This window comes from Callorhinus ursinus, unplaced genomic scaffold (assembly GCF_003265705.2).
Source record: "Callorhinus ursinus isolate GAN/ISIS: 27379988/994484 unplaced genomic scaffold, GSC_fseal_2.0 scaffold11, whole genome shotgun sequence".
Taxonomy (NCBI): Eukaryota; Metazoa; Chordata; class Mammalia; order Carnivora; family Otariidae; genus Callorhinus; species Callorhinus ursinus.
Genome location: NW_027397073.1, coordinates 26,381,268 through 26,408,406, shown reverse-complemented (window position 1 = coordinate 26,408,406; position 27,139 = coordinate 26,381,268). Strand labels below are relative to the sequence as shown.

Genomic DNA, 27,139 nt, shown 5'->3' with positions numbered 1-27,139 from the left:
TAGGGATCCAATCTCCAGCCACAGGCAAGAGTATGTGGCTTCAAAAGCTGTGTATTCTCACAGATGTGTGGCACTGTTAAGTCAGAATCGAATACTTAATTCTAGCAAAGCAATGGTACTCATGTCAGAGACTGTATAGGCCCCTCACCATAAGCCAGAACTTGGTAAAAATTTAAAACCTTGATGATGAGCTGAAAAAACTCCAAACTTCTCATTTAAGTTATTCAGACATTTAAAGCTTTTCTTAGCAACTATCTATTAATCACTTAGGTCCTCCTTTCTGCCGACATATACCATATGTTAACTCACCATAGAAATTACATTATGCGCTGTAAACTGTTTAACACAAAACTAATCCTGGCTGATAATGGAAAAGCAGCAGCTAATCAACTAAATCACTATTCTTCCCAAAGATGAGGGAAACCTTGATCATTCTACCTATAGGTTCAGTAACAGTCACAGGAGAATGAAATTTTTTAAGTAGGTTCCATGCCCAATGTGGGGCTTGAACTTAAGACCTTCAGATCAAGAGCTGCTTGCTCTACCAAATGAGACAGCCAAGTGCCCCAGGAGAATGATTAATATTAACATGAATCTTTTGCTTTTTACTCTGAGTACCCATTATTCATTACATTGTTAGAACGTCAAATATAATCAGCACAAAACTTAAATGCAGTGAGTGGACTACGTCAGATAAAAAGAAAACTTTAGGTTCACCTACAGGTTTCAATTACTGTAATTGCCCTTAGTTTCCCCACTCAGTGTGGATGGATATAGGGAGTTGACGACTGAGTATACATCCTAGGTAACCAAGACAATTGTCAAATTCCTTCCCACAAAGAAATGGAAACAATCTGTTCACTTTTTTAGCAACTAATCTGTGAGCACCTGCCCCCACACTCCAATGATGGATTCTGTGGCCTCTCTAAGCACACCTCCACTTGCAGTTCCCCCAAAAGGTACCCTAAAAACGATCCTGAAAAACCGTCCATAAAAATGTCATTTATAACTTTTAATTTTGTAACAAACAACATATATTAAAATAATTTTAGATGATTGCTTCCTTTACTTTACACATTTACTTTACAAGATACTATGAAAAAGCTAATTATAAGATGGTATAAACTTTAGCACATTTCTTAAGGAAAGAGTAAAAATCATTTCGGGGAAATTACATATGTAACAAATGATCAAAAGATAAAGTTCGCAAACTGAGTTCCAAATGTAGTTCTAGTGGCCAAAGTTAACGATAAAGACAATGTTGTCTCATTGCTTTGCTCTCTGTGGCCATTCTGCACATACTTTCTATTTTTGTACACGGCTGGCTGGACAATTTCATAGCTTCTTTCTTCGGTCTCATTGGACACCAAGTGCCATCCTCTTGGAATTTGATCTCATCCACATCAGAACAGTCATTGAGAATTTCCATAAAAAGCCTATAAACCAATTAAGAAGTACATAAATGTAATCAACGGCTTTGTTCAAAGGTGAACTAATAAAGTAATACATATACTGCCCTGGAGACAAAAGTAATGCTATCTGACATTTTGTTTTGGTGTTTCAATACTTCACATTTGTTTACATTATTACATCCCCTTCCTCCTAGGTTTTAGATCTTTAATGAGCAACATAAGTGACTTACTGAGTATCATCTAAGAAATCAGTGACTAAACAGAAAGAAACCTGGAGCCTCGTAACTGGGATTGGCAGTAAAGAACAACCTCCAACATAACATATAAAAACAAACATAAGCAGGGGCACCTGGGTGGCTCAGTCGTTAAGCGTCTGCCTTCGGCTCAGGTCATGATCCCAGGGTCCTGGGATCGAGCCCCGCATCGGGCTCCCTGCTCTGCGGGAAGCCTGCTTCTCCCTCTCCCACTCCCCCTGCTTCTCCCTCTCCCACTCCCCCTGCTTGTGTTCCCTCTCATGCTGTCTCTCTCTCTCCTCGTCAATTAAATAAATAAAATCTTTAAAAAAAATAAGCAAATATAATAAAGGTTGTTATATAAAAAATAATTTATAAGCTTATTATCAAGAAAAAAGGATCATGAGGTAGGGAAAAGGAGGATTAGGGACATGTAAAAGTCTCAATAAATTTAAAATAACTGCATACAACTATGTTCTATACCCATAATGAAATTTGAAATCATCTTCAGAAAAATATGTGGAAAATGCCCAAATATTTGGAAACTAAAAACCAATGAGACAAAAAAAACCCCAAAAAACATAAAAACACAAATTAGAAGTATTTTGAATGGAATGAAAATATGGAAATGGAATAATGAATTTTCATAATGAAAATATGGAAATATGGAAATGGAATTAAAAAATGAATATGGAATATAGCTAAATCAGTACTTGGAAGAAAATTTAAAGCACTAATCTTTCTATATTAGAAAAGGACTCAAATCAATAACCTCAGCTTCTACCTAAATGAAACCAGAAAAAGAAGAGCAAATTAAAATGAAAGTAAACATGAAAAGGGAAATAACAAAGAAAAGAAATAGAAAAAAGAAAAATCAATGAAAACAAAAAGCTGGGACTTTAAGATCAATAAAATTGACAAACTTCTAGTCACACTAAGGTTGAAAAAGAAATAGATAACCTGAGGAAATCCACGTATATTAAAGAAAATGAATTTGTAGTTAAAAACTCTACCACAAAGAAAGCCCCAGTCCCAAACATCTTCACTAGGGAATTCTATCAAATATTTGAGGAGACAGGATATCACCACTTCCCAACTCATTTGTATGAGGCCAGCATTACTATGGTATTAAAAGGAGACAAAGAGGGCGCCTGGGTGGCTCAGTGGGTTGAGCGTCTGACTCTTGGTCTCGGCTCAGGTCATGATCTCATGGGTCGTGGGATTAAGCCCCATGTAGGGCTCCGTACTCAGCACAGACTCTGCTTGAGAGATTCTCTCTCTCCCTCTCCCTCTGCCTCTCTCCCCACCCCAACCCACGCTCATGCTCTCTCTCTAAAATAAATAAGTAAATAAAATCTTAAAAAAAAAAAAAGACATTAAAAGAAAACAACAGACCAATATCCCTTGTGAATTTAACAAACCCCACAGTACACAAACCCAACAATAAATAAAAAGGGTAACACGATGCTAAACTAAAATTTATATGAGGCTGTACTGAATGTTTACATAAGCTAACACTTACATTGGGATATACTTACCCGTCTAAAATTAGACTTTCATAGGCTGCTTTTTTGTCACACACAGGGCAGATCCAGGTGGGCTTCTTCTCATTCATTTGCAGATAAAGGGCAGCATCAAAACACTGTAGATGTGTACAAGTCACTGCACGGCATGGGATTGTCAACCTCATTTTCCCTAACTACAGGACAGGAAAGACAACAGGGAGAAACCTTTCAGAAAAGAGAATAAAGCCGCAAAGGCAAGAGTCATTCATTAGAGTCTGAAAAGATCCTACAGAAGATCAAAATGAATAAAAAATTCAAACCAGAATTTATCTCCATCAAGACTGCTACCCATTTTATTTGTATTCACTGACTGCCCTATGACTTTTAAAAGCCCATTTCACTTTTTTAAAATAATTGACATGTAAATTCACAGGTAGGAAAAACTGTCTCTTTCTTACCTGTTCCGCTATGTAGAGGGAACCACTGTTACCCATCTCTTACATGTACTTTCACTGATACTCTACGCATAACCAAGTATGTATTTTAAAAATTTTTCCAGAAATGGTGGCATACAATACACACAATTCTGTACCAACTGTCACATAATACTTGGTGATTGTTTCATATACGTCAGTACACAAAATTCATATATATATCAGTACACATACCATGATATGAAGGTATCATAACTGATATGAAGTATATGATACAAAGGATCATTATTTAACTAGTATCCTGCCCTAGTGATGGACGTTTAAATTATTTCCAATCTTTTATGACTACAAATCATGCTGCAATAAATATCTATAGGATAAACTCCTAGAAGTGACATTTTTGGATCAAAGGGAAAGTGCATTTGTGATTTCTGTCACACTGACAAAATATCTTCCACAGAAGTTATCTACCTGCTGATTTATGCATATACTTGTATCAATGTGCTTGGTTCCCCTCAACCTTGTCAACATAGTGCTATAATTTACTCTCATCTCTGCCAACCTGATAGGTGAAAAATGCCCCATTATAGCCGTGAACTGTATTTGTCTTAAAATTTTAAGTTGAGCTTCTTTTTTACTTCTGAGAGCCATTTGTGTTTCTAAGAACCATCTATTCAAAACCTTTTCTCATTTTCCATTTGGTTGTTAGTCTTTGGTTATCTATCTACAGAAGCTCTACATTAAGTCAGCCTCTTATAAATGATATGAACTGCAAATGTATTTTTCACTTATGAAAATTTTTTGCGTATAATCACATGTGCTGATATTCCAATATACTTTTATATAACTATAGTGCTTTGTTCAATTCTTATTCCAATTGGTAGAGGTATACCAACATCAGGACACACCCAGATTAGATTAAGTCTTTCTGTATAGCCTTTCAACAGCCCTCCCTATATATTTCCTTGCAGAAAATATCTGTTTATAACCAGCTCTGTGTTATTCTGATAGAAAATCTGTTTCTCCCACTAGACTCTAAGCTCCACGAGGACAAGGTCCATGTCGCTGTTCACCATGGTAATCCAACTGTCACAGCACAATACCGAGAATGCAGCACGTGCTCAGTATTTGTTGACCAGATGATAGAACAAATAAAGACAGACTAAAAAATGGCAAAGGGAAAGAAAGGGAAGAAGGACGGACTCCTTTACAAGCACTATAAAGTCTAGAAAAATTCACAGCAAAATTACACTGTTAACTTTGCCTGAGGGGTAGGATTTTTAGAATGCCCCTGTTTGGTTCCCCCCCCTTTTGGTTTATCTATAATTTCTTTCTTCTAAAATGAACATTTGGTTATTTCATAATTAAAAAAATCAATTTAGCCAAGTTGTCACCACAGCAATAACTATTGTTTGTATAGTTCTACTTACATGGAAGGCACAATGTTGATGACTTTATATTATAAAGTGACACTTTATATATATAAAAATATATATTTATATATTATATATATTTATATAAAACTGCGCTGTATGATTGATCTAGATTATCATCCCCCCCGCCACCCCAAGAACACTGAGGCACAATGACTATCATTACAAAGTTAGAAAGTGGCAGAGCCAATATCTGAACCGAGCAGCTCTGGCTCCAGAGTCCATACTCTTATCACTGTGCTATACTGTGTTTAACTAAAATTCTAAAAGGGATCTTATAAGTTACAGCGATTCATCCAAGTACATAGCACAACAGAACTCATTATTTAAGACAGAAAAAAAGAATAGAACCTGAGGCAATTTTTCTTCTTACGATATTTGTTTCTGTATTTTCCCTTCCTTTAATAACAAATTATCTCCAAAGTCATGTGGAATCTTACTGGGAGCTAAGGATTTTTACCTACATTTCACAGAATTCTAACAGCCCTATGACTGCAGAAAGACTAGTATCTGTATTTCTGCTTTTGAAATGAAGATGCTGAGATGACGTGAGGCTACAAACACGCTCACTGAGACCCAGCTGGTGGAGCTCTAACACAAACGCCAATGTTTTTTGCTTCCATGAGGATCCTCCTAGTTTTACAACAACACATGGCGCTGGTTCTTGGTTTCAATTATCTACCTTTTCCTATTTTGCTAAGAGTTCTAGTAGGAATTGATGCTGACTAAACACCTATTTAGCCCCCTAATGAGATGACTACAGGGGTTTCCCACACCCTTTCAATTATTAATACAAATAATTTTCACAGGTTTTCTAAAATCAAACCATACTTGCATTCCTAAGAGGTATCCTTTTGTTATCACGTATTATTCTTTTAAAATACTGGATTCTTTTTAAAGTACTGGATTCTACTGGCTAGTGTTTTACTTAGGAATTTTTCTTCATTGCTTTTTATTTGGAAACAACCTAAATAATCACTAAAAAAGGTAGAACAATTTACACCACACCCAATCAACAAAATACCTATAGTGATTAAAATAAGACATATCTACAGATATTAATAGTTAAGATATACTGTTAATTTTATAACAGTAAACCACAGAATAGTGTATGTAGCACAATACAATTTTTTCCAATAAACACATGATTATAAACATAAACTTCAATCTAGAAAGATATATTTCATACTATTAGTAATATTACTTCTGAGTAATAGTACCTCATCAATTTAAAGTTTTAATGTTCTATTTGAATAATTTTATAATAAGATAGGTAATATTAGTCAATTTGCGTAATTTGTTTCTTTTAAATAATGCTCTAACTCGGACTACTATGGTTTTTTTTGGGGGGGGGCTACTAGTTCTCATACCTTTGGCTTCAGAGTGCCTTCACACTCTTAAAAATTGAGAATCTCAAGGACTGTTTATGTATATAGGTTATATTTGCCAATATTTATTGTAGTAGAAATTAAGGCGAACATTTTTAAAACATAAGAATTCACAAAAACACACACTACATCAACCCTCGGAGCACATCACCAACATTCAGGTAATCCCTATTAAACAACACTACCTACTCATGAGGGAAATCAGAGCAAAAAAGGGACAAACTGCATCCTAGTATTATTTTAAAAATAGCTTTGACTGGGGCGCCTGGATGACTCAGTCAGTTAAGCATCTGCCTTCGGCTCAGGTCATGATCCCAGGTCCTGGGACCGAGCCCCACATCAGGCTCCTTGCTCTGCGGGGAGCCCGCTTCTCCCTCTCCTCCCTGCTTGTACTCTCTGTCTCTCCTTCATTCCCTCTCAAATAAATAAATAAAATCTTTAAAAAAAAAATAGCTTTGACTTTGTGAACCTCGTCCAAGAGTCTCAGGGGCCCCCAAGTATCCCTGAGCCACGCTTTGAGAACTTGTTTTTCTTCTTCTTCAGTGCCGCCTTCATCTCTCCTGTCACTGCCTTAGAATTTCCACAACATACAGAACTGAAAACATTCACAACTATGGAAGTTGCTGATCCTCAATTTAATCCTAGTGTCTTACAAGAGTTAATGAGCATTTCCCAAGTTAAAAAAAGCGTTTATTACCAACTGGCCAAATCTGATCAATTTCCTAATACTGATTATGGTGTGTCAATAAAAGAAGTTTTGTATATTGTTAAATTCTATTTAGTCAGATAATGGATGGATGAATGGATGGATGGATAAAAGAAATCATGCCTAACCAATGCAACACCTTTTTTGATTTTGTTTTTTAAGTTTTTACTTAAATTCCAGTTAACATACAGTGTAATATTAATTTCAGGAGTACAATATAGGTGATTCAACACTTCCATACGTTACTTGGTATGCATCACAAGTGTCCCCCTTAATCCTCATCACCAATCCCCTCTGGTGACCATCACTTTGTTCTCTATAGTTAAGAGTCTGTTTCTTGGTTTGTCTCTCTCTTTTTGTCCCTTTGCTCATTTGTTTTGTTTCCTAAATTCCATATATGAATGAAATCATATGGTATTTGTCTTTCTCTGATTTTGCTTAGCATAATACCCATGCTCTATCCATCTCATTACAAATGGCAAGATTTCATCTTTTTTATGGCTAATATTCCTGTGTGTGTGTGTGTGTGTGTGTGTGTGTACGTACACACACACATATGTATACATCTTCTTTATCCATTCATCAGTCAGTGGACACTTGGGTTGCTTCCATAATTTGGCTATTGTAGATAATGTTGCTATAAACATCAGAGTGAAATGTTATGCATAGAGTTCCTAAACTGATTTTCACTTTACTGTAACCTAATTAGTATCTATGTAAATTAAGAAAGAATGTATATAGTAAAAATGGCCCAAATCAGTGGTTCCAAACCATATGAGTCAGAATCTTAAAAGATAAAATCAAACCTAGCTCCCTTTTCTATCCCCCAGCCACCCAGCCCATCTCTACAGGACAGGCAGAAAATCACTAGATGATTATCACTAAGATAGAACCCCTGTGTAAAATTCAGACACTGTGTTCAGAAATATAATTAGTCGTCAGATCCCTCCCTCAAGAACGACTGTAAAATTGCCTTCCATTGGTCCCAAGGATAGAGGCTCTGGACTGTGCTCCCCACTACCCAGACTCATGTCTACTCTAAATCATTTTACAAACATACTGTGAAATAGAACAAACACTTCTTCCACTACCTTAAAGCTGTCATTTCTCTCATTTCTGCCTCCTGATCCCAGGGTTCACCTCTATCCTTCCAAATGCTTCTGATCCACTCTGTGCTTCTCTATTTCCTAGCACCGCACCAGATCCAGTGTTACTTCCACAGCCAGCAGGCTGCACTCCTTTCTGCTCTCTTCAACTAATACTGGTATTATCTCCTCTTCAAAAACTCCTCTCATCATCTAACTTCTGTCATCCATCTGTTAAATTTGATCAAAACATCTGGTGTTCTAATTAACATGTATCATATACTATAGTTAGCTTCAACTTCGTGTTAACACTACTACAGCCTGAAAAGTACCACTTACTCTTTTCTTAGAAAGTGCTGAAAAAATCAGGTAGGATGATTTTTTTCAAAAAGCTCAAAAGACAGTCTGCAAAACAGACTTAGTGAAAAGGAACTGTTCTCTATTTTTATATAGAAGGAATCTTAACCACTCTGATAGGCCACTTTCACTATTTTGAAAATCTGAGAGTCCATTAGTATGTTAGTCCATCGTGTTTTGTTTGGGTTGTTCTCATACAGAATAGCAGTGTTTGAAGAAAAAAAGGAAAAAAACAAGTGCCAAGAAAACAAGACAGAAAATGGAATCATGCAACCGTTAGAACCCTTAGGTAAGCTATACAGGAGCACTTTATTCCTGACAGAATAGTCTGCTACTAAAACATAAAGGTAATGTGAGTTCCCTTCCCATGCAGTGACTGTGCCTAGAACATAGCCAGCAATTAACATTTGCTTAACATACTAGGGTTTTAAACTGTAAGAAAACTGTCAATATTCAACTGTTTTTAACCAAAAAATGGCGATTTCCTGTGTTTCAATTTAACATCAATTTTAACACGAGAGGGAGGAAAAGGGTAATGTGAAGACACTCAAAAGAACTCAGGCCTCAAGGTTTGCACACAGTATGGGGGTAGAAGAGGAGGTCCTGGGTCCAAACACAAGCCCTCTAAGGCCTCTGCCACTTCAGGGCATTCTCTGCTGGGACTGCAGACCTTCTCTCTGCATCTGGTAACTACAGGTTCCCCATTTCTAAGCAATCCCAATTTCACGCATTTCTATTCCTTTTCAATAAATCTAAGTTAGTTCAAGTTAATGATAATAAAGAAATAAATTCAGAAAGAAAGAGATCTGCAAACATCACTTTCCAGGGTGAAAGAGAGGTGGACTTCTAACTAAGATAACATATTTTAGCCCAATTTGGTATTATGGTATATTGTTAAGGTAACTGGAATAATGTCAGAAGACCAAAGTTTTTACCCTTGTTCTACTACTAACTGTGAGGTGAGTTATCCAACCACTTTTAGTCCCAGTTTCCTCATCTACAGGATGGGAACAACTCTTCCCCACAGGTCTGCCAAGACAGTTAACTTAAGAAGCACATCACAGGAACTCAACAAATTATTCCTTTCTCTCTCCCTCTCTCTGACACAATTCTCTCTCCATTTAAATACTGTACATTTCTCACAATGGTGGCTGGTCATGAGGTGCCCCCAAAACTACATTCCTGATTCCGTGACTTTTCTCATAAAGTTCCTCACATCTGGTAAAGGGTCCCCTCCACCAGTACTGATTTCAAAGAAGCCTTCATCCACTATTCCTGACCTCTCCCATCTCTTTGGTACTCGCAAGGTTACATTTGGTATGTGTCTTCCCTTTCTCATGTGAGTTAGTTTTCTCTCTCAAAGTAGACTATTAACTTTCTGACAACTTATCAAGTCCTCAGTATTTTCTCCCAAAATTAGCTCAGTAACAAGCACACAGGAGGATCTGAGAGTTGCTGACTGATTTCCACCCCGTAGTTTCTATGCAAAGAGACATAAATTACTATGCAATTTAGAAGTATATTACAAACAGATTAAGACATCTCAAACATTCTAATTCATTAAACCAGACCCATCAATTAGCATTTATTAGGTGATAGTAATTTTATTGCTATTTTTCAATACAGTTTATATTCTGATAAAAGGAACCAACTCTCTATTCTCCCTGTATGCTTACTATTAGCTGTGGATTATCTACAGCAAAAAACTGTGACAGATTATTCTGAACATAAAGCTCTCTTCCCCCTTCGATACAATGTCCTTTTAAGGTCTCTCCTTGCTTAGTCATTTTTTGAAGAACATTTGCTTTCTTTAGAATTATATTTAATCATTAAAATTCCTGAATGGGAAAATGACAAAAGTTCAAAATTCTATCATAAGGTTATCATTCATTTCCACACTTACTTATATAGGAAAACAAGTCATTTACAAAAAGTGAAATACCCCAGAATGTTTTGTTTCTTTACTTACAGGGCACATCAAGGATACCCGAAGGCTAGTTGTAGCAATTTCACTATCAGGATCTGCAGTAAGTTTTTCTTTAACTTTAAAAAGAAAGAAAAGGAATTTAAAAAAATTTTTAATGAACTGTGATATTCTGAAAAGAATTATAGAAATATATATCATCTTATTCAAAGTTTCCCAAACACTTTGAGTAGGTCAAGAAACTATAAAAAGAAAACAAAAAACCCCCAAAATGTTGAGTATTAATGTGAAAACACAATCATACTTCCAGTATTAGGTTAAAGAACTATTAACTTGCAAACTCTAGATCACATGTTTAATTGAATTTTTTAAATTTCTTTTTAAAAGTAAAACTGCAGGTAAGGAAGAGATGCAAAACAGAAAGCTGTATAAGACTGAAGAACAATACAACAATTGGGAAAGGAACCTGGAAAGGAGCTATACTCGGAGCTTCAATGCTTTCCTCACATACACTCAGGACTTTTTATTGGGGGTATTGGTTGTTTCCAACAACTATTAAATTTGTAAACCGAAAAGGCCAAATATTCTTATACTTCCTTTGACAACTGAAAACTACAATAGATGTGCACATAATGTCTCTGCAATTTGATTTACCAGATAATGTATGCAAGTTACGGTCTCTACAAGTTTATAAATATATGCACGGCCTCTAGGTGCCTAATACTCAATTCAACACCATTGTAGAGAAAAGGCAAGGAAATGGGAAACTGGAACTGCAGCAGGGCTAGAAAACGGAAGGAAGCGCTTCCTTGGCTTCCAGCTCTAGGCAGGAACATCGCTACTCTGCTGTTTAAGGAGATGAGAATGGTTTAAATACAAGAAACGCAACACCATTTAAAGAACCCTACTTGGCTCCCTTTTCGTACTGTAGATCCTTTTCTCCTTTCTGGTTCATTCAATGGTATGGGAGGTAGTTGGGAGAAAAATATTCTCTTTCCCAGAAAAATGTCTTGTTCAATTAAATTAAGTTACTGAATTATTTACAGTTTGGGTTAGACTTTTTTCTCTATTATTATACATTATGAAAGCAAAGTTCAAAATAAAACTTGAGAAGGCAAATACTGTTGATAGATAAACACTTTTTCTGCAACACGAGCTTCTTCATTTAGAATTTTTTAAAATGTACATTCTATTACACACTGGAGGTTCTGAAGACTTCTATTTCCTATTCGCAAATCAACATATGCATCAAAATTACCATCAACCTGACATTTACCTAAATAAGTTTTCATGAAAAAGCCAAAAATCAGACTAGTTGGGATTTAAAACTGATCCTTGGGAGTGATTTCTAAGAAGCGTTTTTCAATTTATAGGGCTCTGTTCTTAGAGTATTTTTAACTCAAAATTCATTTTAGGTTTTTAAATAATTCTTCCCAAATTATTCCTGTATTAATGTATATTTGAGGCTTTTTTTTTTTTTCCATTAAAGCATCTCATATGCTCAGTCTTATAAACATTACTTACTTAGTGCTCTGGAATGATCAGGGTTTCTAATACCTTTCATTTTTAATCTCTGTAATAACATGGCTGATGTGAGCTGTCGTACAAGATATACAGACATGGAGTAATTCTACAAAGAAAGATAATCTGTATTAAAGATGAGAGATAATAGTCTATTTACATAAAATACTTGTCTAAGAAACTCCGGTTTCGAAAAATAACATTCAAAATAACTTTCACAGGAAGGTCAAGGACTGGGAAGGGAACAAAATCAACTCAGCTATTTTAGGGAAGATAAAACTCAATCATATTAAAGGTATTTCTCAATCACTTATCACTTTAAAACATCCATGTGAAAGATAACATATCTTAGATCAGTAGTTTTCAAACTGTGTTTCTAATTTAGCAAAACTAATTGTCCTAGGGCCATCATGGTATGAATGAGAATGTACCCTGCCATGCCCTCTTCTAACTAAAATTGTTCTGTTTTCATGTAATGGAACTGTCAACAATATTTTCACTGAAGAATGGGTTCCATTACAGAAAGTTCAAACACCAGTGGTCTGAATTAACATTTCAAATCCAGAGTTCCAAAGTTCTAATTCTGGCAGAAGAGACCACCTCATACATGGCCTTGAGCTAATAATCCTCAAATGAACCCAATATCGGCTTTCTTCTAAGAAAAACTTCGACAAATTAATTCCTGTTTCCAAATGCACATTAGGGAAGGAACAGTTACTGTAGTATTTAAGACACATGAAGAAATGATAAAAAAAAAAAAGACAAGGCCAGAAAATAATAGCATCCAATCCCATACCTCTTAGATCTGGCACAAAGGAACCTTCGTTAGCTATTTATAGAGCTATGAAGAGATGAAATAGAATTTTACCTACATGCTAAAAATCTATCTTACTATTTTACTACATATATTCATTCAATTGATCCTCAATAAACAAAACACTTTTAATAGTTACCAAGCCAAATATTATGTCATTTTTAGTGTCCTGCAACAGTCTTTTAAGTATCTGAATACTCAATATAGTATGCAAATTTAAAGTCAATCATTTTAATTACAAGGAAAGAATATTATTCCCATTACAGGGCAAAAAACCCTGCCAGGTCTTCAATGTCTACAATCATTTACTCAAAAATCTGTAAGTTAATAATTATTTCAAACAGATATATTCTTCTATTCAAATTCCTCCCATAAGCTTTAAAGCATTAATACCTGCTCATTTAACAATGTCCCTTGCATTTGCAGGTAATACCCATTCTCAAGATTTTACTTATCTTTAAGTAGGCCTCAGGAAATTAAGCAATTTTGCTAAAATCAAACAGTGTCTAACTTGGGACTAAATCAAGATTTTCTAAATCCTTCAGTTTGTGCAAATGAAAAATATCAGGAATCAGTGCCCTATGATAATACAGAGAAGTTACGGTAAAAATTCAAAACGGAGAGCTCAAGAAAACAATCATTAGAGAGACAGTAATATTTTTATAGTCCAAATATTAACACAAAGATCTTTATGTCCAGTTCTGCAACTGCCTTGGTATTACAACCAAAAAATTCCTGCTACAAACATATGACTCAATTTCTCTGTCCATAAAACAGGACTATTACCCTTTATCTCAATGAAATAGCAAGATTAAAAGTTGGTGTTCAGATTAACTGAAATCTCTTTTGACATTCTATTATTTCTATATATAAACAAATAGTTCTAAAACAGAAATCCTGTGTTGTATGAGTCAGTATCCCATAACTGACAGAACACATTTAAGACTAAGAATCAGTAGAAAGCCCAAGTTCATCAACCTAAAGGTACTGGAAAAATAATGTAATTCTAAATAAATATTTTCATATGAGATTCCCACATTATCTGAAATAACAGCTGTTCATGTAAAAGCTGGAACAGATTATTTCCAACCACATTTAACCATTTTCCTCAAAGCCTATAAAGCTTTGTCCCTCTTCATAAATACATAACATTACCCAAAGTTTCCAGTTTCTTAAAACACTACTTAAACACATACATAAACAACTGTGATTAAGAATTTCCTTAAGAAATACTGTAATTACACTCACTTCTTTTCCAAGAAAATAAAGAGATGACATTCAGGAAATCTTAAACTTTTTAACCCTAAGAATCTCTACATCTCCACCCCTGAATTGAAAATTACTGCTTCTCAGAAATGACAATCAGAAGACTAACAAGTTAGAGCTAGTAGCTTGAGCTAAGAAAAGACAAATCAACTCCTAGTGAGATCACTTTCATGCTACCCAGAAAGTCTTTACCTTTCCGATTTCTGATGCCCAAGAAATGGAAATCTGGTTTGGCACAGCTGAAGATAACCTAACTAAAGATGTAATATTCAAAGGGCGTCCAGGGCGCTTCTGTTCAATCCCATTTTTAGGTGGTGGTGCATAGCCCTAGAATCGTAAGAGGAAAAAACAATTTTAAAATCTCTGTCAGGGAATCAAACATTTTCTCCAAGATAGATACACATTTGCCTAATTTCTGTTACATAGATCCGATACATATTCTTATTTTATCCTGGAAATCACACAATCTTCATCCTAAGGTCACCAATCCAGAGAAAAAACTGACCTTTTAAAAAACACTACATTTCACAAGTTCAGAAAGTACCAAAAAAAAAAAAAAATCCATGGTCCACCATTAAAATTAAAGATACTAACATCTTGCCATACAATGAATCTTTTCCTTTTTATAAATGATAAAGTTGCACCTCTTTGTATTGATTCATCGTAGGAGCTCCTATTCAAAATGCATTCAAATACTGGGGATGGGAAAGAGGGAAAACAAAGTTTGGGGATTAAAGAACAAATTAATGCAAAAATAAATTACTGGGACATCAAAATAAAAAGCTTCTGCACCACAAAGGAAGCAATCAACAACACTAAAAGATAACCTAGTGAGTGTAAGATATTTGCAAATCACATACCTGATAAAGGCTTAGTAACCGAAATATATAAAGAACTTACACAACACTAAAAACAAACAAACAAAAACAAAAACAAAAAACCTCCCAAATAATCCAGTTAAAAACTGGGCAGAAGACATGAACAGACATTTCTCCAAAGAAGACATACACATGGCCAAGAGATAAAAGAAAAGATGCTCAACATCACTCATCAGGGAAAGGCAAATCAAAACTACAGTAAGATATTACCTCACACCTGTCAGAATGGCTAAAATCAAGAACACAAACAACTGTTGGCGAGGACGTGGAGAAAAAGGAATCCTTGTGCACTGTTGGTGGGAATGCAAACTGCTGCAGCCACTGTGGAAAACAGTATGGAGGTTCCTCAAAAAATGCAAAACCAAACTAGCCTACAATCCAGTAATCGCCTTAGTAGGTGTTACTCAAAGAATACAAAAACACTAATTCAAAAAGATTGTTACTCAAAGAATACAAAAACACTAATTCAAAAAGATACGTGCACCGCTATGCAGCATTGTTTACAATAGCCTAATTACGGAAACAGCCCAAGTGCCCATAAATAGATGAATGGATACAGAAGAGGTGGTATATACATACAATGGAGTATTATTCAGCCATTAAAACAAGGAAATCTTGCCACTTGCAACCACATGGAGCTAAAGAGTGTAATGCTAAGTGAAGTAAGTCAGAGAAAGACAAATACCATATGATTTCACTCATATGTGGAATTTAAGAGATAAAACAAAGGGGAAAAAGAGAGACACACCAAGAAATAAAGACTCTTTAACTATAGAAAACAAACTGATGGTCACCAGAGGGGAGGGGAGTGGGGGGACAGGTGAAATAGATTATAGGAATTAAAGAGTATGCTTCTCATGATGAGCACTGAGCAATGTATAAAATTGTTGAATCACTGTATTGTACACCTGAAGCTAATATAACACTGTGTTAACTACACTGGAATTAAAATTTAAAAACTTAGTAATATTTTTTAAAAATAATAAAAATAAAATGTATTATAGTTTATGGGGAAAAAAACAAATTAATGAATTTCAAAGGAATTATTGAAGTCTTTTGAATGCTTTCTCTCCAAGTAGAAGAGAAATTGCCATTTTTAAAACCAGATCATGTTAACAAAGAACAATCAGTATTTCAATTGGCATTAAATTAGCTTGATGGCTGTAATACTGATATTTATGCTTTACTTTTTCTAATCATTATTTGTTTTAAACAGCAAGTATACTCATTTTTGATTCACATTACATCCAATTCTCAATTACCAAAGACTTCTCAGTTTGTAATGTTCAAAACTAACATATTTTTTAAAAGATATTATTTAATTTGTCAGCGAGAGAGCACAAGCAGGAGGGGGCAGCAGACAGAGAGAAAAGCAGGCAGAGGGAGAAGCAGGCTCCCCACTGAGCAAGGAGCCTGAAATGGAACTCAGATCCTAGGACTCTGGGATCATGACCTCAACCGAAGGCAGACGCTTAGCCAACTGAGCCATCCAGGTGTCCCTAATATAATAATTTTTAGAAAATTAAAATTTCTTAGCTGTGAAAACATCTATGTATTGAAAAGCAGATACCATATTTCACCGAATCTAAAATCCCACTGATGTAACATAACTGTGTACCACTGAGAAGGAAAAAAACACTCAGTTAATGATACAACCTACTTATCATATCACTACTTATTCCTGCATGCATAGCAAAGAAATATAAGCAAAATGAACCGGCTAACATATTCCTTTTAAATATACAGAAAATTCTTCTGAATCACTTTTCACTCAGTCATCAATGCGTACGTTTCATGGTATCTCTCTAAATGCCACTAAGAGCTCTGGAGATACAAGGATTTCTTAAAACTATATTCTACTCCACTAGCGTCACTCAGATTTCCTTGCAGATCACTGACACCCTTAAGTTAACTGCATGTGTTAATGCTGATACAAACTGGATCTTATGAGAATGCACTGATCAAAGCTTTTCAGACAACAACCAGGATTTGTGAACCTTCCTTAAAATGTTCTTAAATCATATGTTGCTTAAAAACCAAAGGAGCATAGCTAACCAGTCATGCCACAGGAATAACATCAAGACTATACAAATATAAGCAATGACAGTACATTACAGCTTGTAATTACCTGGTCATCAGCAACTCTAAGATACCTCTGGATTCTAGTGATGTTAAAAATACACACGTTGGAAATAATGAAATACAGTATTGGTGGCATTACACAACAGAGCTAAGGAACACATTCTATCACAACTAAGGAACCTCCTTCACTGCCTCGTAGGATAGTAATTATTCAGTGGGAATGCACCTAACTTGCAATCTACAACTTGCATCAAGACTTTGAAAATCATTCAGAACAGTTTGGGCAAGGAAGAAGGAAGGCTAAGAGCATAACTCACAATGGCCATTACGGTATGGAAAAGGGAAACTGTGTGTGCACCTGCATACACGTGTAGGAAGGTTATGCCCACCTAAAGTTGTTCAAGTGAAATAAGACAAAAACAATTCATTCTCTTACAAAGACTCTAGGAATTGGTTCAACGAGCAAAAAACTAAGGAATATCAACATTCTGGATAATTCCAATGAAACTTTTGTTTTTAGCCTAGAAGTTAATTCTGTCTTCTCGGATGTTCACTGGTAGGTTAGCCAAATAAAACAATGGCACAGGGTCTGCCAAGATGATAAAAATAACTCATACCAAACAGTAAACTCCCGAAACAGGGATCAGAGACACCAAGCAACAATGTTTTAAGTCAGTCTAGCAGAGGGAGAGAGCAACAAGAAGGGGGAGAAGAGGTGACTACAAGAATGAGGTATGAGCAAATTCAAAATCAATTTTGGTACTAGTCTCAACCACCTCAAGTATTTTAAATCCATCTCTATTACCCTACCTGACTAGTTTGATTTCATTGGCAGTTCTGAGTTATCTGTTAACTTGTATTCTCCTTTTGACCGTTACCATCACCTCCACTCAGCCATTAATTACCTGGTTATTGAGAACAGGATATAATTACAACTTTCTAAAATATAAATGTGTAGCTTTAACACATTTCTAACGCTTTTCCATATCTAAAGCAAAAAAAAACGTAAGTTCATTTGACAGGGGACCTCTGGAGCAAAGCTAAAAATTTTCTTTAAAAAGGCTGCTGGAAGAGCCAGTAAAAGATAATCTGTCAGTCTCAACCTAACATTCCAATAAAAGATATACTCAAAAACCTTTCTGTGATGACATCCTACCTGACTTGTAATTGGGACAAAAGTTGACAGCATTAATTCCTTTAACATTTTCCCCCGAAATTTTCTAATTACTACTACTACCACTACTGTAATACTGTCAACATAGATTACTTTTTTACTGTACATTATAAAAATTTTCAAGCATAGACATAAGTAGAGGAAATTACCCACCAGCCAACCAACTTCAGTAATTATCAACATGTTACCAATCTTGCTTCATTTGCCTCTGGCTCCACCCTCAGCCCACCCAAAAATACACACCCCACACATACACACATTTATTCTAGACAATGCCATTTGACCCATACTTTTATATAAAGCTTTAATAACACCTTTCAAAAACAACAAACCCAGTATCACCTTATAAAATTAACCATAATTCTTAAAAATTACCTAGTATCCAGTCTATATTCAAATTTCCCAAGTGCCTCAAATGTCTTTATTATTGAAAATTTTCAAATATATATAAAAAGATGGGGCGCCTGGGTGGCTCAGTCAGTTGAGCATCTGACTTCAGCTCAGGTCATGATCCCAGAATCCTGGGATTGGCCCCACGCCGGGCTCCCTGCTCAGCGGGGAGTCTGCTTCTCCCTCTGCTTGCCCACTCTGTCTCTCAAATAAATAAAATCTTAAAAAATATATATATATATAAAAAGAGGAAGAAGGTATAATGAACTCCCATATACCCATCACCCAATTCAATATATATTTGTTCATAAACCGTCTTTACCTATTCAACCCCACTCCCATTCCAGATTATTTTTAAAAGCAAATCCCAGACACATCATGTTATCCATATATAGCCTGGTACACAAAATGTCCTTTTACAGTCTGATTCAGAATCCAAACTAGAGCCTCACATTGTGCTTAGCTGTCTCTGAAATCTCCTTTATTCTATAATAAGAATAATTTTTATTGTCCCCCACCCTCTCTTCTTCTTTTCCAATGTCATTTTTTGTTGAAGATACCAGGACTTTTGACCTGAAGAATGGCCTCACTTTTTGGAGGCTTCCTCATGGTATAAAGTTCTGCTGCTCTATCTCCTGTAGACATTTTAAGCTGGTAACCAGTTGTGCAGGCTTGATTTGATTCAGATTTGAATCTTCAGACACAAAACTTCATAGGGAGTGTTACGTACTTCCCACTGTACCACATCATGAGGCGCATGAGTTTGCCCCAGTTTACAATAATGTCAAGACTGATGAGGAATTCAGCTGATGTCAGGCTGACCCCTCCATGGTAACATTCCTCATCAAGCTTTGATCTAATAGTTTTAGCATCCATTGATGGTTACCTAGATCAATTATATAATTATGGATTTGCAAAGACTGGTTTTCTAATCCATTATGCCTTCTGCTTATATTAAAATGTTTCCATAAAAAAACTTGACTGTGCGCATGTTTGATTACCCTGAAATCAGTGACTCTCTGCCTTTATCAATTTTTAGAATACTGAATTGGTGCAACAGTTTTGAGTCCACTGTAGTATTATCTTTTAGATGCCAACATAATCCCATCTTAGGCCAAAGGAATTTCATTAAATTGGGGGACAGAAGTGTTATGTTTAAAAGAAGAAAATGTTGACTTTACCTCAGACTTACTGTAAGGCAGACAATCTGCATGACTCACACAGGAAAAAATACGTATCAGAAAAAAGAACTCCATGAACACAGAAACAGAGTATGTTACGATAAGAGGACAAACACCAAGAAGATTTCTGACTGCACCGAGAGGAAATATTTGATTTCTGTCAGCTGAACTGTAGCACACATCCTCTCCATTCTACAAAAATCTTTCCAAGTAATACTCCCCACTGTCGACCCACTTCTGTGACACGCCCCCAACCTTACAGCTCCACAGATTTACAGAAATTTCTCAAAATCTGGTTAAAAAGAAATGTAATTCAGCCCCTCAAAATCATTCTAAGAGGGTCTTTTTTTCCTTTCCCTCTCTTCTGTCCTTAAAAACATAAAATTTTCTCATCTTGCCATCAGTTTGTACACTGACAGCCCTGGGAACCAAAGACGGGGAAAGGGAGATACTCTCAGACAGTTCCATTTGTACCTGTCCACACTGCACATGTCATTCTGCAAGTCCTGCTGTGAGCTGCTTACTGCTGTCCTTGTATTAAGGGATCTGGAAAATTGATGCATGAAGGCATCTCCTAAAACTCATCCTGACATGGGTAAAACAGCACAGAAACTGCTTTCATCACCATTTGAGCCTTAAGAATCCAGGGACACATTGCTATTATCAAGGTAATGCCATTTCTCATTCAGCTTTCTCTTTGTACATGCAGCATCATCGTTCCATAATGACTGGCTACTGCAGTAAGGTCTACACAGAGGGACTGGTTCCAGGACACAAATTCAAATATATTCAGAGTTCTCATGGGAAATTCCATGACTGTGTCAAGCTTATTCCTCTAGGATTTGCTGTGCAATAAACTAGGATCATGGGCAAGGATCGCGTGTCAAACTTCTTTGTGACCTGTCAATGTTTCTTACAACTGGAACAAAGTCCCTGAGGATCTCCATGGTGGTGAGGAGCTCAATATACTAATTTCCAAAAGGTCACTGGAGGTCCAAAAGGTCTTCTGAGGCTGCAGTAAACTCATATGATGTTCGTAAACCTGCCTCATGCTAGTAAAGGCTCCATATTTCATTATCCCAATCAGTAGCAATTGTGGATCAAGAGGTGGTTTAAGGAGTTTTGTATCAGTTGCACTGGCAGCTGTTCCACCGAAGGTCACAGAGCCAAAAAGCCTCTATGGGAAAGGCCGGCTTTTGATCTCTGGGATGACCCTATCAGGTCAGGAAAGCGCCCCCTGCCCCACCCTGCTTTCTGTTTTTGAAATCTGTCTTTGCCTTTGTCCTAAGGCTCCATTTCTTCACCTTCTTCACAGAGCCCCTAGAGCCACTCACTGCAGGCCCCTGGCTCTAGAGGAGAGGGCCAGATTCATTACAGAGTAACTGGTATGTTCACAAACAGCCTGATATAAGTACTGAAGGGTTAGTTGGTGCTTTGGGAAAGAAACGAACAGTGACTGAGTAACAAACTACCAGAGAAAGTACTCTAATTTCTTCTCTCTCAAAAGGACTGAAAGAGTGACAAATTCAGAGGTCTCCATAGATAGATCTCATGGATGAAGATACCATCCCAAAGCATAACACTGCTCCATTTGGAGTATTTTGTGGAACTGTAACCACCATATTTTCTGCAGCAATGCCAGAGTTTAGGTAGAACCTCACACATCTCAGATAGCCCTCATCATTGGCGCAGTCACATGATACTGAACAGGTCTTCAAGGTAGGTCTAGATACCAAGAAGATCTTCACGGTTAGATCTTTCAAGGGTGGTGAGAGAGATAAACAGGAAAAACCAAGGTCAGAGAAATTTTAACATGTCTCAGACAAAGAAAACTGGGTATGAACAGTCATGGAAAGTGTGCACAGAGGCATTCCACAATCTGTGATTTTCCCAGGATTCCTTTGTCACACATGTGGCCACCCACTGGCATTGGGTGGCCTTTAGTTCCAAGGAAAATTGCCTCTTTCCTTGGTTCAGATCTTTGTATGATCTATCCAGATAAAAAACAGCTCCTAAGAATCTACTGTTGCTCATTGCCAGAAACCTGAGAAGCAAAATGTCCCACTGGGGTCTTGAACAAGCATGGGGCCATGTAAGCATTCCTCCTGACCACATCTATTCCACCTCTGCAATTTCCCCATTCATCCCCAAAGGACTATCTCAAATGATTTCAGCCCCACAGACATCTTTCAAAAAGAGGCAGCAACCATGCAGTATTGCTCAAGCTCTTTAAAATTCATGAAATCGGTACTTCTCAGGTCTCTAAATCCACAGGCTATGAAGAGACAAAACAGGACTCCTGACGATCAAGTCAGATCTTTGACTACAAGTGTTGGCTTTGGCCACGGGCCGTCTTCACTTTGGGGGGCTCAATGACAATCATCTGGCTCTGGTAGAGCCCAGAGTCCTAGACCATGCTGTCCGGCCTGCTCAGCTATTCATCAGTGTTGCTTATATACTTTTTCCAGAGCCTAGCCTTGTGCTCATCAGGGATGCTAAACAGTTCCCCCACCTCCTTCTCTGTAGTCTCTGTTGTTGAAATGGCAATTTAGCATCCTCGTGAAATCAGTTCTCAAAGCATGTCCTGGGTTAAATGCACCTCCACTTTGCAGTGCTTGACCAACAGGCCATGCTCTCCTACTTTTCTGATTATGGCTTTGCTGGCCTTCTACACAGCTGCACTAATTTACTGACTTATTCCAAGCCTCAGTGGAGACAGATATATAATCCAGTTCAACAATTGTTTTTTTTTTTTTTAAGATTTATTTATTTATTTCGAGAGAGTGAGAGAGAGAGAGCACATGAGAGTGGGGAGGGCCAGAGTTGGAGAAGCAGGCTCCTTGCTGAGCAGGGAGCCTGATGCGGGACTTGATCCCGGGACTCCAGGATCATGACCTGAGCTGAAGGCAGTCGCTTAACCAACTGAGCCACCCAGGCGCCCAATTAAGTGTTATTTTAAGATGTGACTAACAGGAGAGTCCAGAGTTATCTATCAGGCCGGAAACTGTACCCATTGTGTGCACGGGCATGTGTGTGTGCATGTGTGTATCCCAAGTGCTGAAGCCCATATACTGTTAACTGCTTAAACAATGGGTTGTCAATCAAATACCGTTGCATCTACACCCCAGTTGTGCACATTAAGGCCCAAACTTGGAATCCTTGCTCTCCGTGTCCAGTCACTCTCAGCAGCCTCTGCCTTTTACCATCTCATCCATGGAGAAGGCCCAGCTAATTTAGACAACTACCACAACATGTTGCCCTACCCTATATATGCAAGTCATGCCCCGTTATTATGCATTTGATGTGATCCTAAGAGTCTTTCACAGCGCCCCTGCTTCCTGGCACAAGATGGTCCAGGCTCACCTTTTCCATCTCCCCCAGACCTGGAATCAGCCATTTCTCCAAGGAGTCATGAATCCCTCTAGTGGAAAATAGTATTTAACCTGGATAGTAAGAATACTCATTGGTATGGAGTTGTCACTGTTTCTTTGCCTTGTGAGTATTTAGACTATATTTACATGCAAGCCCGGTAAATAAAAAGCAACTTACAGGCAAAGGAAACAGCTTCCCATTTACTTTTATACATAGACTATTGGGATAGTTGTCTTCTTGAGGGCAACTTGTCTCTGCCAGGCAAAGTCTGCATTAAAGAAAAGAAAAAAAAAAAATTATTCTTTAAGAGCGTACCCAAACATGTTTACATATTTTAAGTTTAGGACTATATGCACATAGTTAGCAAGTATAAAATTAACAGAAAATTTCAAACTCACCTCAGCTGAACCTGGACTGTATAATCTCTCCTACCACCTGGCAAAAAATCCCTGTTGGAAAGAGAAAGAAACTGGGTTGAGAAGGCACAACGAGAATTCACAGGAACATTCTCACCAGAAAAAAAGCATTATTAATATTTTTATTCTTATTCCTGAAGATGAATACTACCCTACCAACAGCACAAGCCTTAATCAAAATGCTATAGTGATACCAACCCTCATTTACTTAACATTTTAGTCATGTCTTTACAGCAATTTTAAGATATCGTCAATTCACAGGAACTTTCGCGATGCAGTATTTATTTCAACAGGAAACAAATTTGGTTAACATGAAGAGAAGCACCCTCGGTTCTAAAAGAGTTTAATAAATTAATTTGTTTGCTCATAATGGTTCTTAACCTTGGCTGAGCATTTTAATCATGTGACTTTTAAAGAATATAAAAACCCATTCACTAGACTATTGGTCTGGAATACAGACTGAGCATTAGTTTTTATAGCAGGTGGTTCTAATATAGAACCAAAATGAAGAACAAGTGCCTAGAGTCTCAGCATCTCTGTACCATGGCAACTTTATAATTAAGTATCCAATTAAGGGACACAGAACCTCTTAGAATTTCTACATGAGAACCTAATAGAGTCCCATATAAAATATTTTTGGCACTGAACCTTCCAAAGCCTTGCCACCAAGGAGCCCACAGTGAAGCAGCATTGTGATTGCTTGGGAGCTTGTCAAAAATGCAGAATCTCAGGCCCCACTGCAGACCTAGAAAATTAGAATCTGCACTTTAACGAGATCCCCAAGTGACATGAATGCACTATATAGTGTAGAAGTTTTGTCCTTAGCCATTATCATCAATCTTGGACTCTGTCAAAGAGAAGAGTACTAGAAATCAGTCCTTTCTTAAGAGTACATTTTGCCTTCACCTTGCTCTAACTGGGCCAGTCTTCGTTTCACTATGTTCACTGGAAGGCAGTAAAGCACCACAGTGACCAGCTTGAGTTCTACAGTCCCAAACAGCAGGGCCTTGGGCAAACTATTTAACCTGTCTGTGCCTGTTTCTACATCTATTAAAGATGGAAAATTAGAGTTGTTGCGATGATTAAATGTGTTGATACATGTAAAGTGCCTGGACGTATAAAGTGCTCAACAAGTATGAGCAGCCGGCTGCTATTATTATTAACTCTGCTTTCACTTTCCCTCACCAGTAGCCTCCACCCTTCTCAAGTGTCTATTCAAAACATCCCCATACCCCAGATGACACTGACCTCTTGTGAGTAACCCTTATCATTCCCCTCATGTAAATCAAAAAACATTTCACAGGCTGGGTGCTGGTTCAGCAACAAATAGACACAGTATTTGCTCTCAAAGGTCTCATGCTAGTAGGTAATAGATACATACAACTAAAATAAAATGTGGCAAATGTGATAGTACATTACAAAAAATAGGTGCTACAGAGAAGATGCAAGTTTAACTTTGTCTTAAAAGCTCAAGCAATTATCACAGTCCAATCAAACTAGAAAGTAAGGTTTATACAGCAGTGGTTCTGCCTACTTCTACTTAGACACGCTTCCATCATTAACAGTAGCTTCACCGGTGCAGATTCTCAGCAAAAGGAAAGGGTGAAGATCAACCAGAGATAACTACCAAACTCTTGTTGGGTTGGGAAACATAATATGAAAAAAGAGAAATGGCAAAAGGCATAACTAGAAAGATAGAGGGGAAAACGATATAAAGCGTTTTAAATAGCCTGCCTAAGGATTTATACTTTATGCCAGTAAGGGAAATTAACATAAACTGGGAAATGCAATGTGCTATATATCTTTACAAACATGAGGTGTAATGAGTAAGCATCTTCTGACATTTTCTGCCAGTCACTGTTCTGGGGACTTTCACATGTTCATCTCATTCATCAAATATAAAGCAGGCATTTACTATTTGTCAGGCACTGTGACAGGCTTTGAGAATATAAAAAGGAGTAAGATGTTGTTGTCATCAAGTCTGTAAATTCAAGTAGTCAAATAAATGCAATGAAGCTTTAAGAGAAAATAAGTATGTAGTACAGTGAGACAAAGTGCGTGTTTGGAGAAATCTGGAAACGGCCTCACAGAAAAGCTGAGACTAGAACTGGCCCTAAAATATACCTCAAGTTTGCCAAGCAGAACAGGGAGGAAGAGGATATGCAAAGGGACAGAGCTGTGATAGCCCAGCTGCTGGGGAAGAGCAGTGACAGGAGATGCAATGAGACAGAAGTAGAACAAGATGTTGAAGAGAATTGCCAGGCAATGGAGTGTGGACTTCACGAGCTTCACTCCAGGGTTTTAAGCACAAGAGAGAAAACACTGAAGGGCTTTAGAAAGATCACCCGGTTAGCGGGAGAGTTAGGGGACCACTGCAATTGTACCGGCAAAAGATGAGGGCTTAAACGTAAACATCACTGAGTGATATTTAGGCAGAAAAACAGACAGAATTCAATGACTGACTAGATACAGAAGGCAGGATACAGAAGGGGAGCATCTAGGATGGGGCCCAGGTTTTGGAATGGGGCAATTGCTACTCACCAGGGTAAGAGGTAAAGCAAGTTATGACATTCAATGCCCCCAGCTACTGAGTGAGTAGGAAATTATTTTTCCTATGTTACACTGGGTAAATAAGATTCAGCGGGCTTTAGTAACTTACTCAGGGGCATAAAGACAAGCCTAAGTGGTTGAGCCAGAATTCACATTCCAGTTGGTATTACTCCAAAGACCATGCTAGCTCCCTCCCTCGAGGGTAGAGTTGCATCACGTTTTAAATCGTGAAAGAGACATAAAAGAAGGATCAGTGGAGTGCAGCAAACTGACAGAGGTTGGTGGATGAAGTGTGGGATAATACAAAGAGGGCTCTGTCTGGGCAGATCCCATGCCATTAATGAAACGGGTAGTGGGAGGAAATATACCAAGCACAAATCTCCTTGAAGCCAGTTTATTTTTTCAACTTTGCATCCCTGGTGCCGGGAACATTGCCTGGATCATAACAGGTAGTAAATAAATATATGCTGTGAGACTAAATGAATAAATGAAAGAACAAAAGATAAGCAAGTTTGGGAGGAATGCAAGTTCAATTCTGAATGTGCTGTGTTTGATGTACCTATGGGTCATCAAAGTAGGGACAGTGAATATGGACTCTAGAGCGAAGTGGAGATTTTAAAGCCACCAACATAAAAATAACAAAGCACATTCATGAATACTATCACAGAGTAGTGAGAAGAGAATCAGAGATTGATTCCTGGGAACACGGAAGAGAAGTCAGTGTGAGAAGCTGAGGCAGCAGGATCAGGGAGGCAGTAGCAGCAAATGGAAGGGGATTGCTAAAACCAAGAAGAGAACTGATCAATCTTCACAAGACGTAATATAAATTTTAGAACAAAACAACCCGAACCTGAACATATTCAAGCCTCATTTAGACCTTACTACCATTACAGGAAAGGGGAGAAGCTGGATGCACAGCAGCGGTTCTCAAATTTGTTAAACACTGGAAACACCTGGGGAGCTTTAAAAGCTGGGTTCCATTGTCAGAGATTCTAACTGAGTTGGTATGAACGAGACA

The 27,139-nt window shown here is 37.3% G+C and overlaps 1 protein-coding gene across 10 annotated transcripts in view; it reads right to left on the bottom strand.

Moving 5' to 3' along the window:
- PIAS2 (protein inhibitor of activated STAT 2) overlaps nt 1-27,139 on the bottom strand; it is a 117,825-nt gene that overhangs the window by 49,714 nt on the left and 40,972 nt on the right. For all 10 annotated transcript variants that reach the window (XR_012380022.1, XM_073898252.1, XM_073898248.1 and 7 more), the window contains 7 exons: nt 23,554-23,604; nt 23,333-23,423; nt 14,271-14,405; nt 12,002-12,107; nt 10,523-10,596; nt 3,184-3,344; nt 1,303-1,436 (listed from right to left, as the gene is read on the bottom strand). Coding sequence is in view for 9 of the 10 variants with exons in the window: in XM_073898252.1 (XP_073754353.1) it covers nt 1,303-1,436; nt 3,184-3,344; nt 10,523-10,596; nt 12,002-12,107; nt 14,271-14,405; nt 23,333-23,423; nt 23,554-23,604 (752 nt within the window). In the remaining variant the exon portion in view is untranslated. The remainder of the gene's footprint in view (nt 1-1,302; nt 1,437-3,183; nt 3,345-10,522; nt 10,597-12,001; nt 12,108-14,270; nt 14,406-23,332; nt 23,424-23,553; nt 23,605-27,139) is intronic.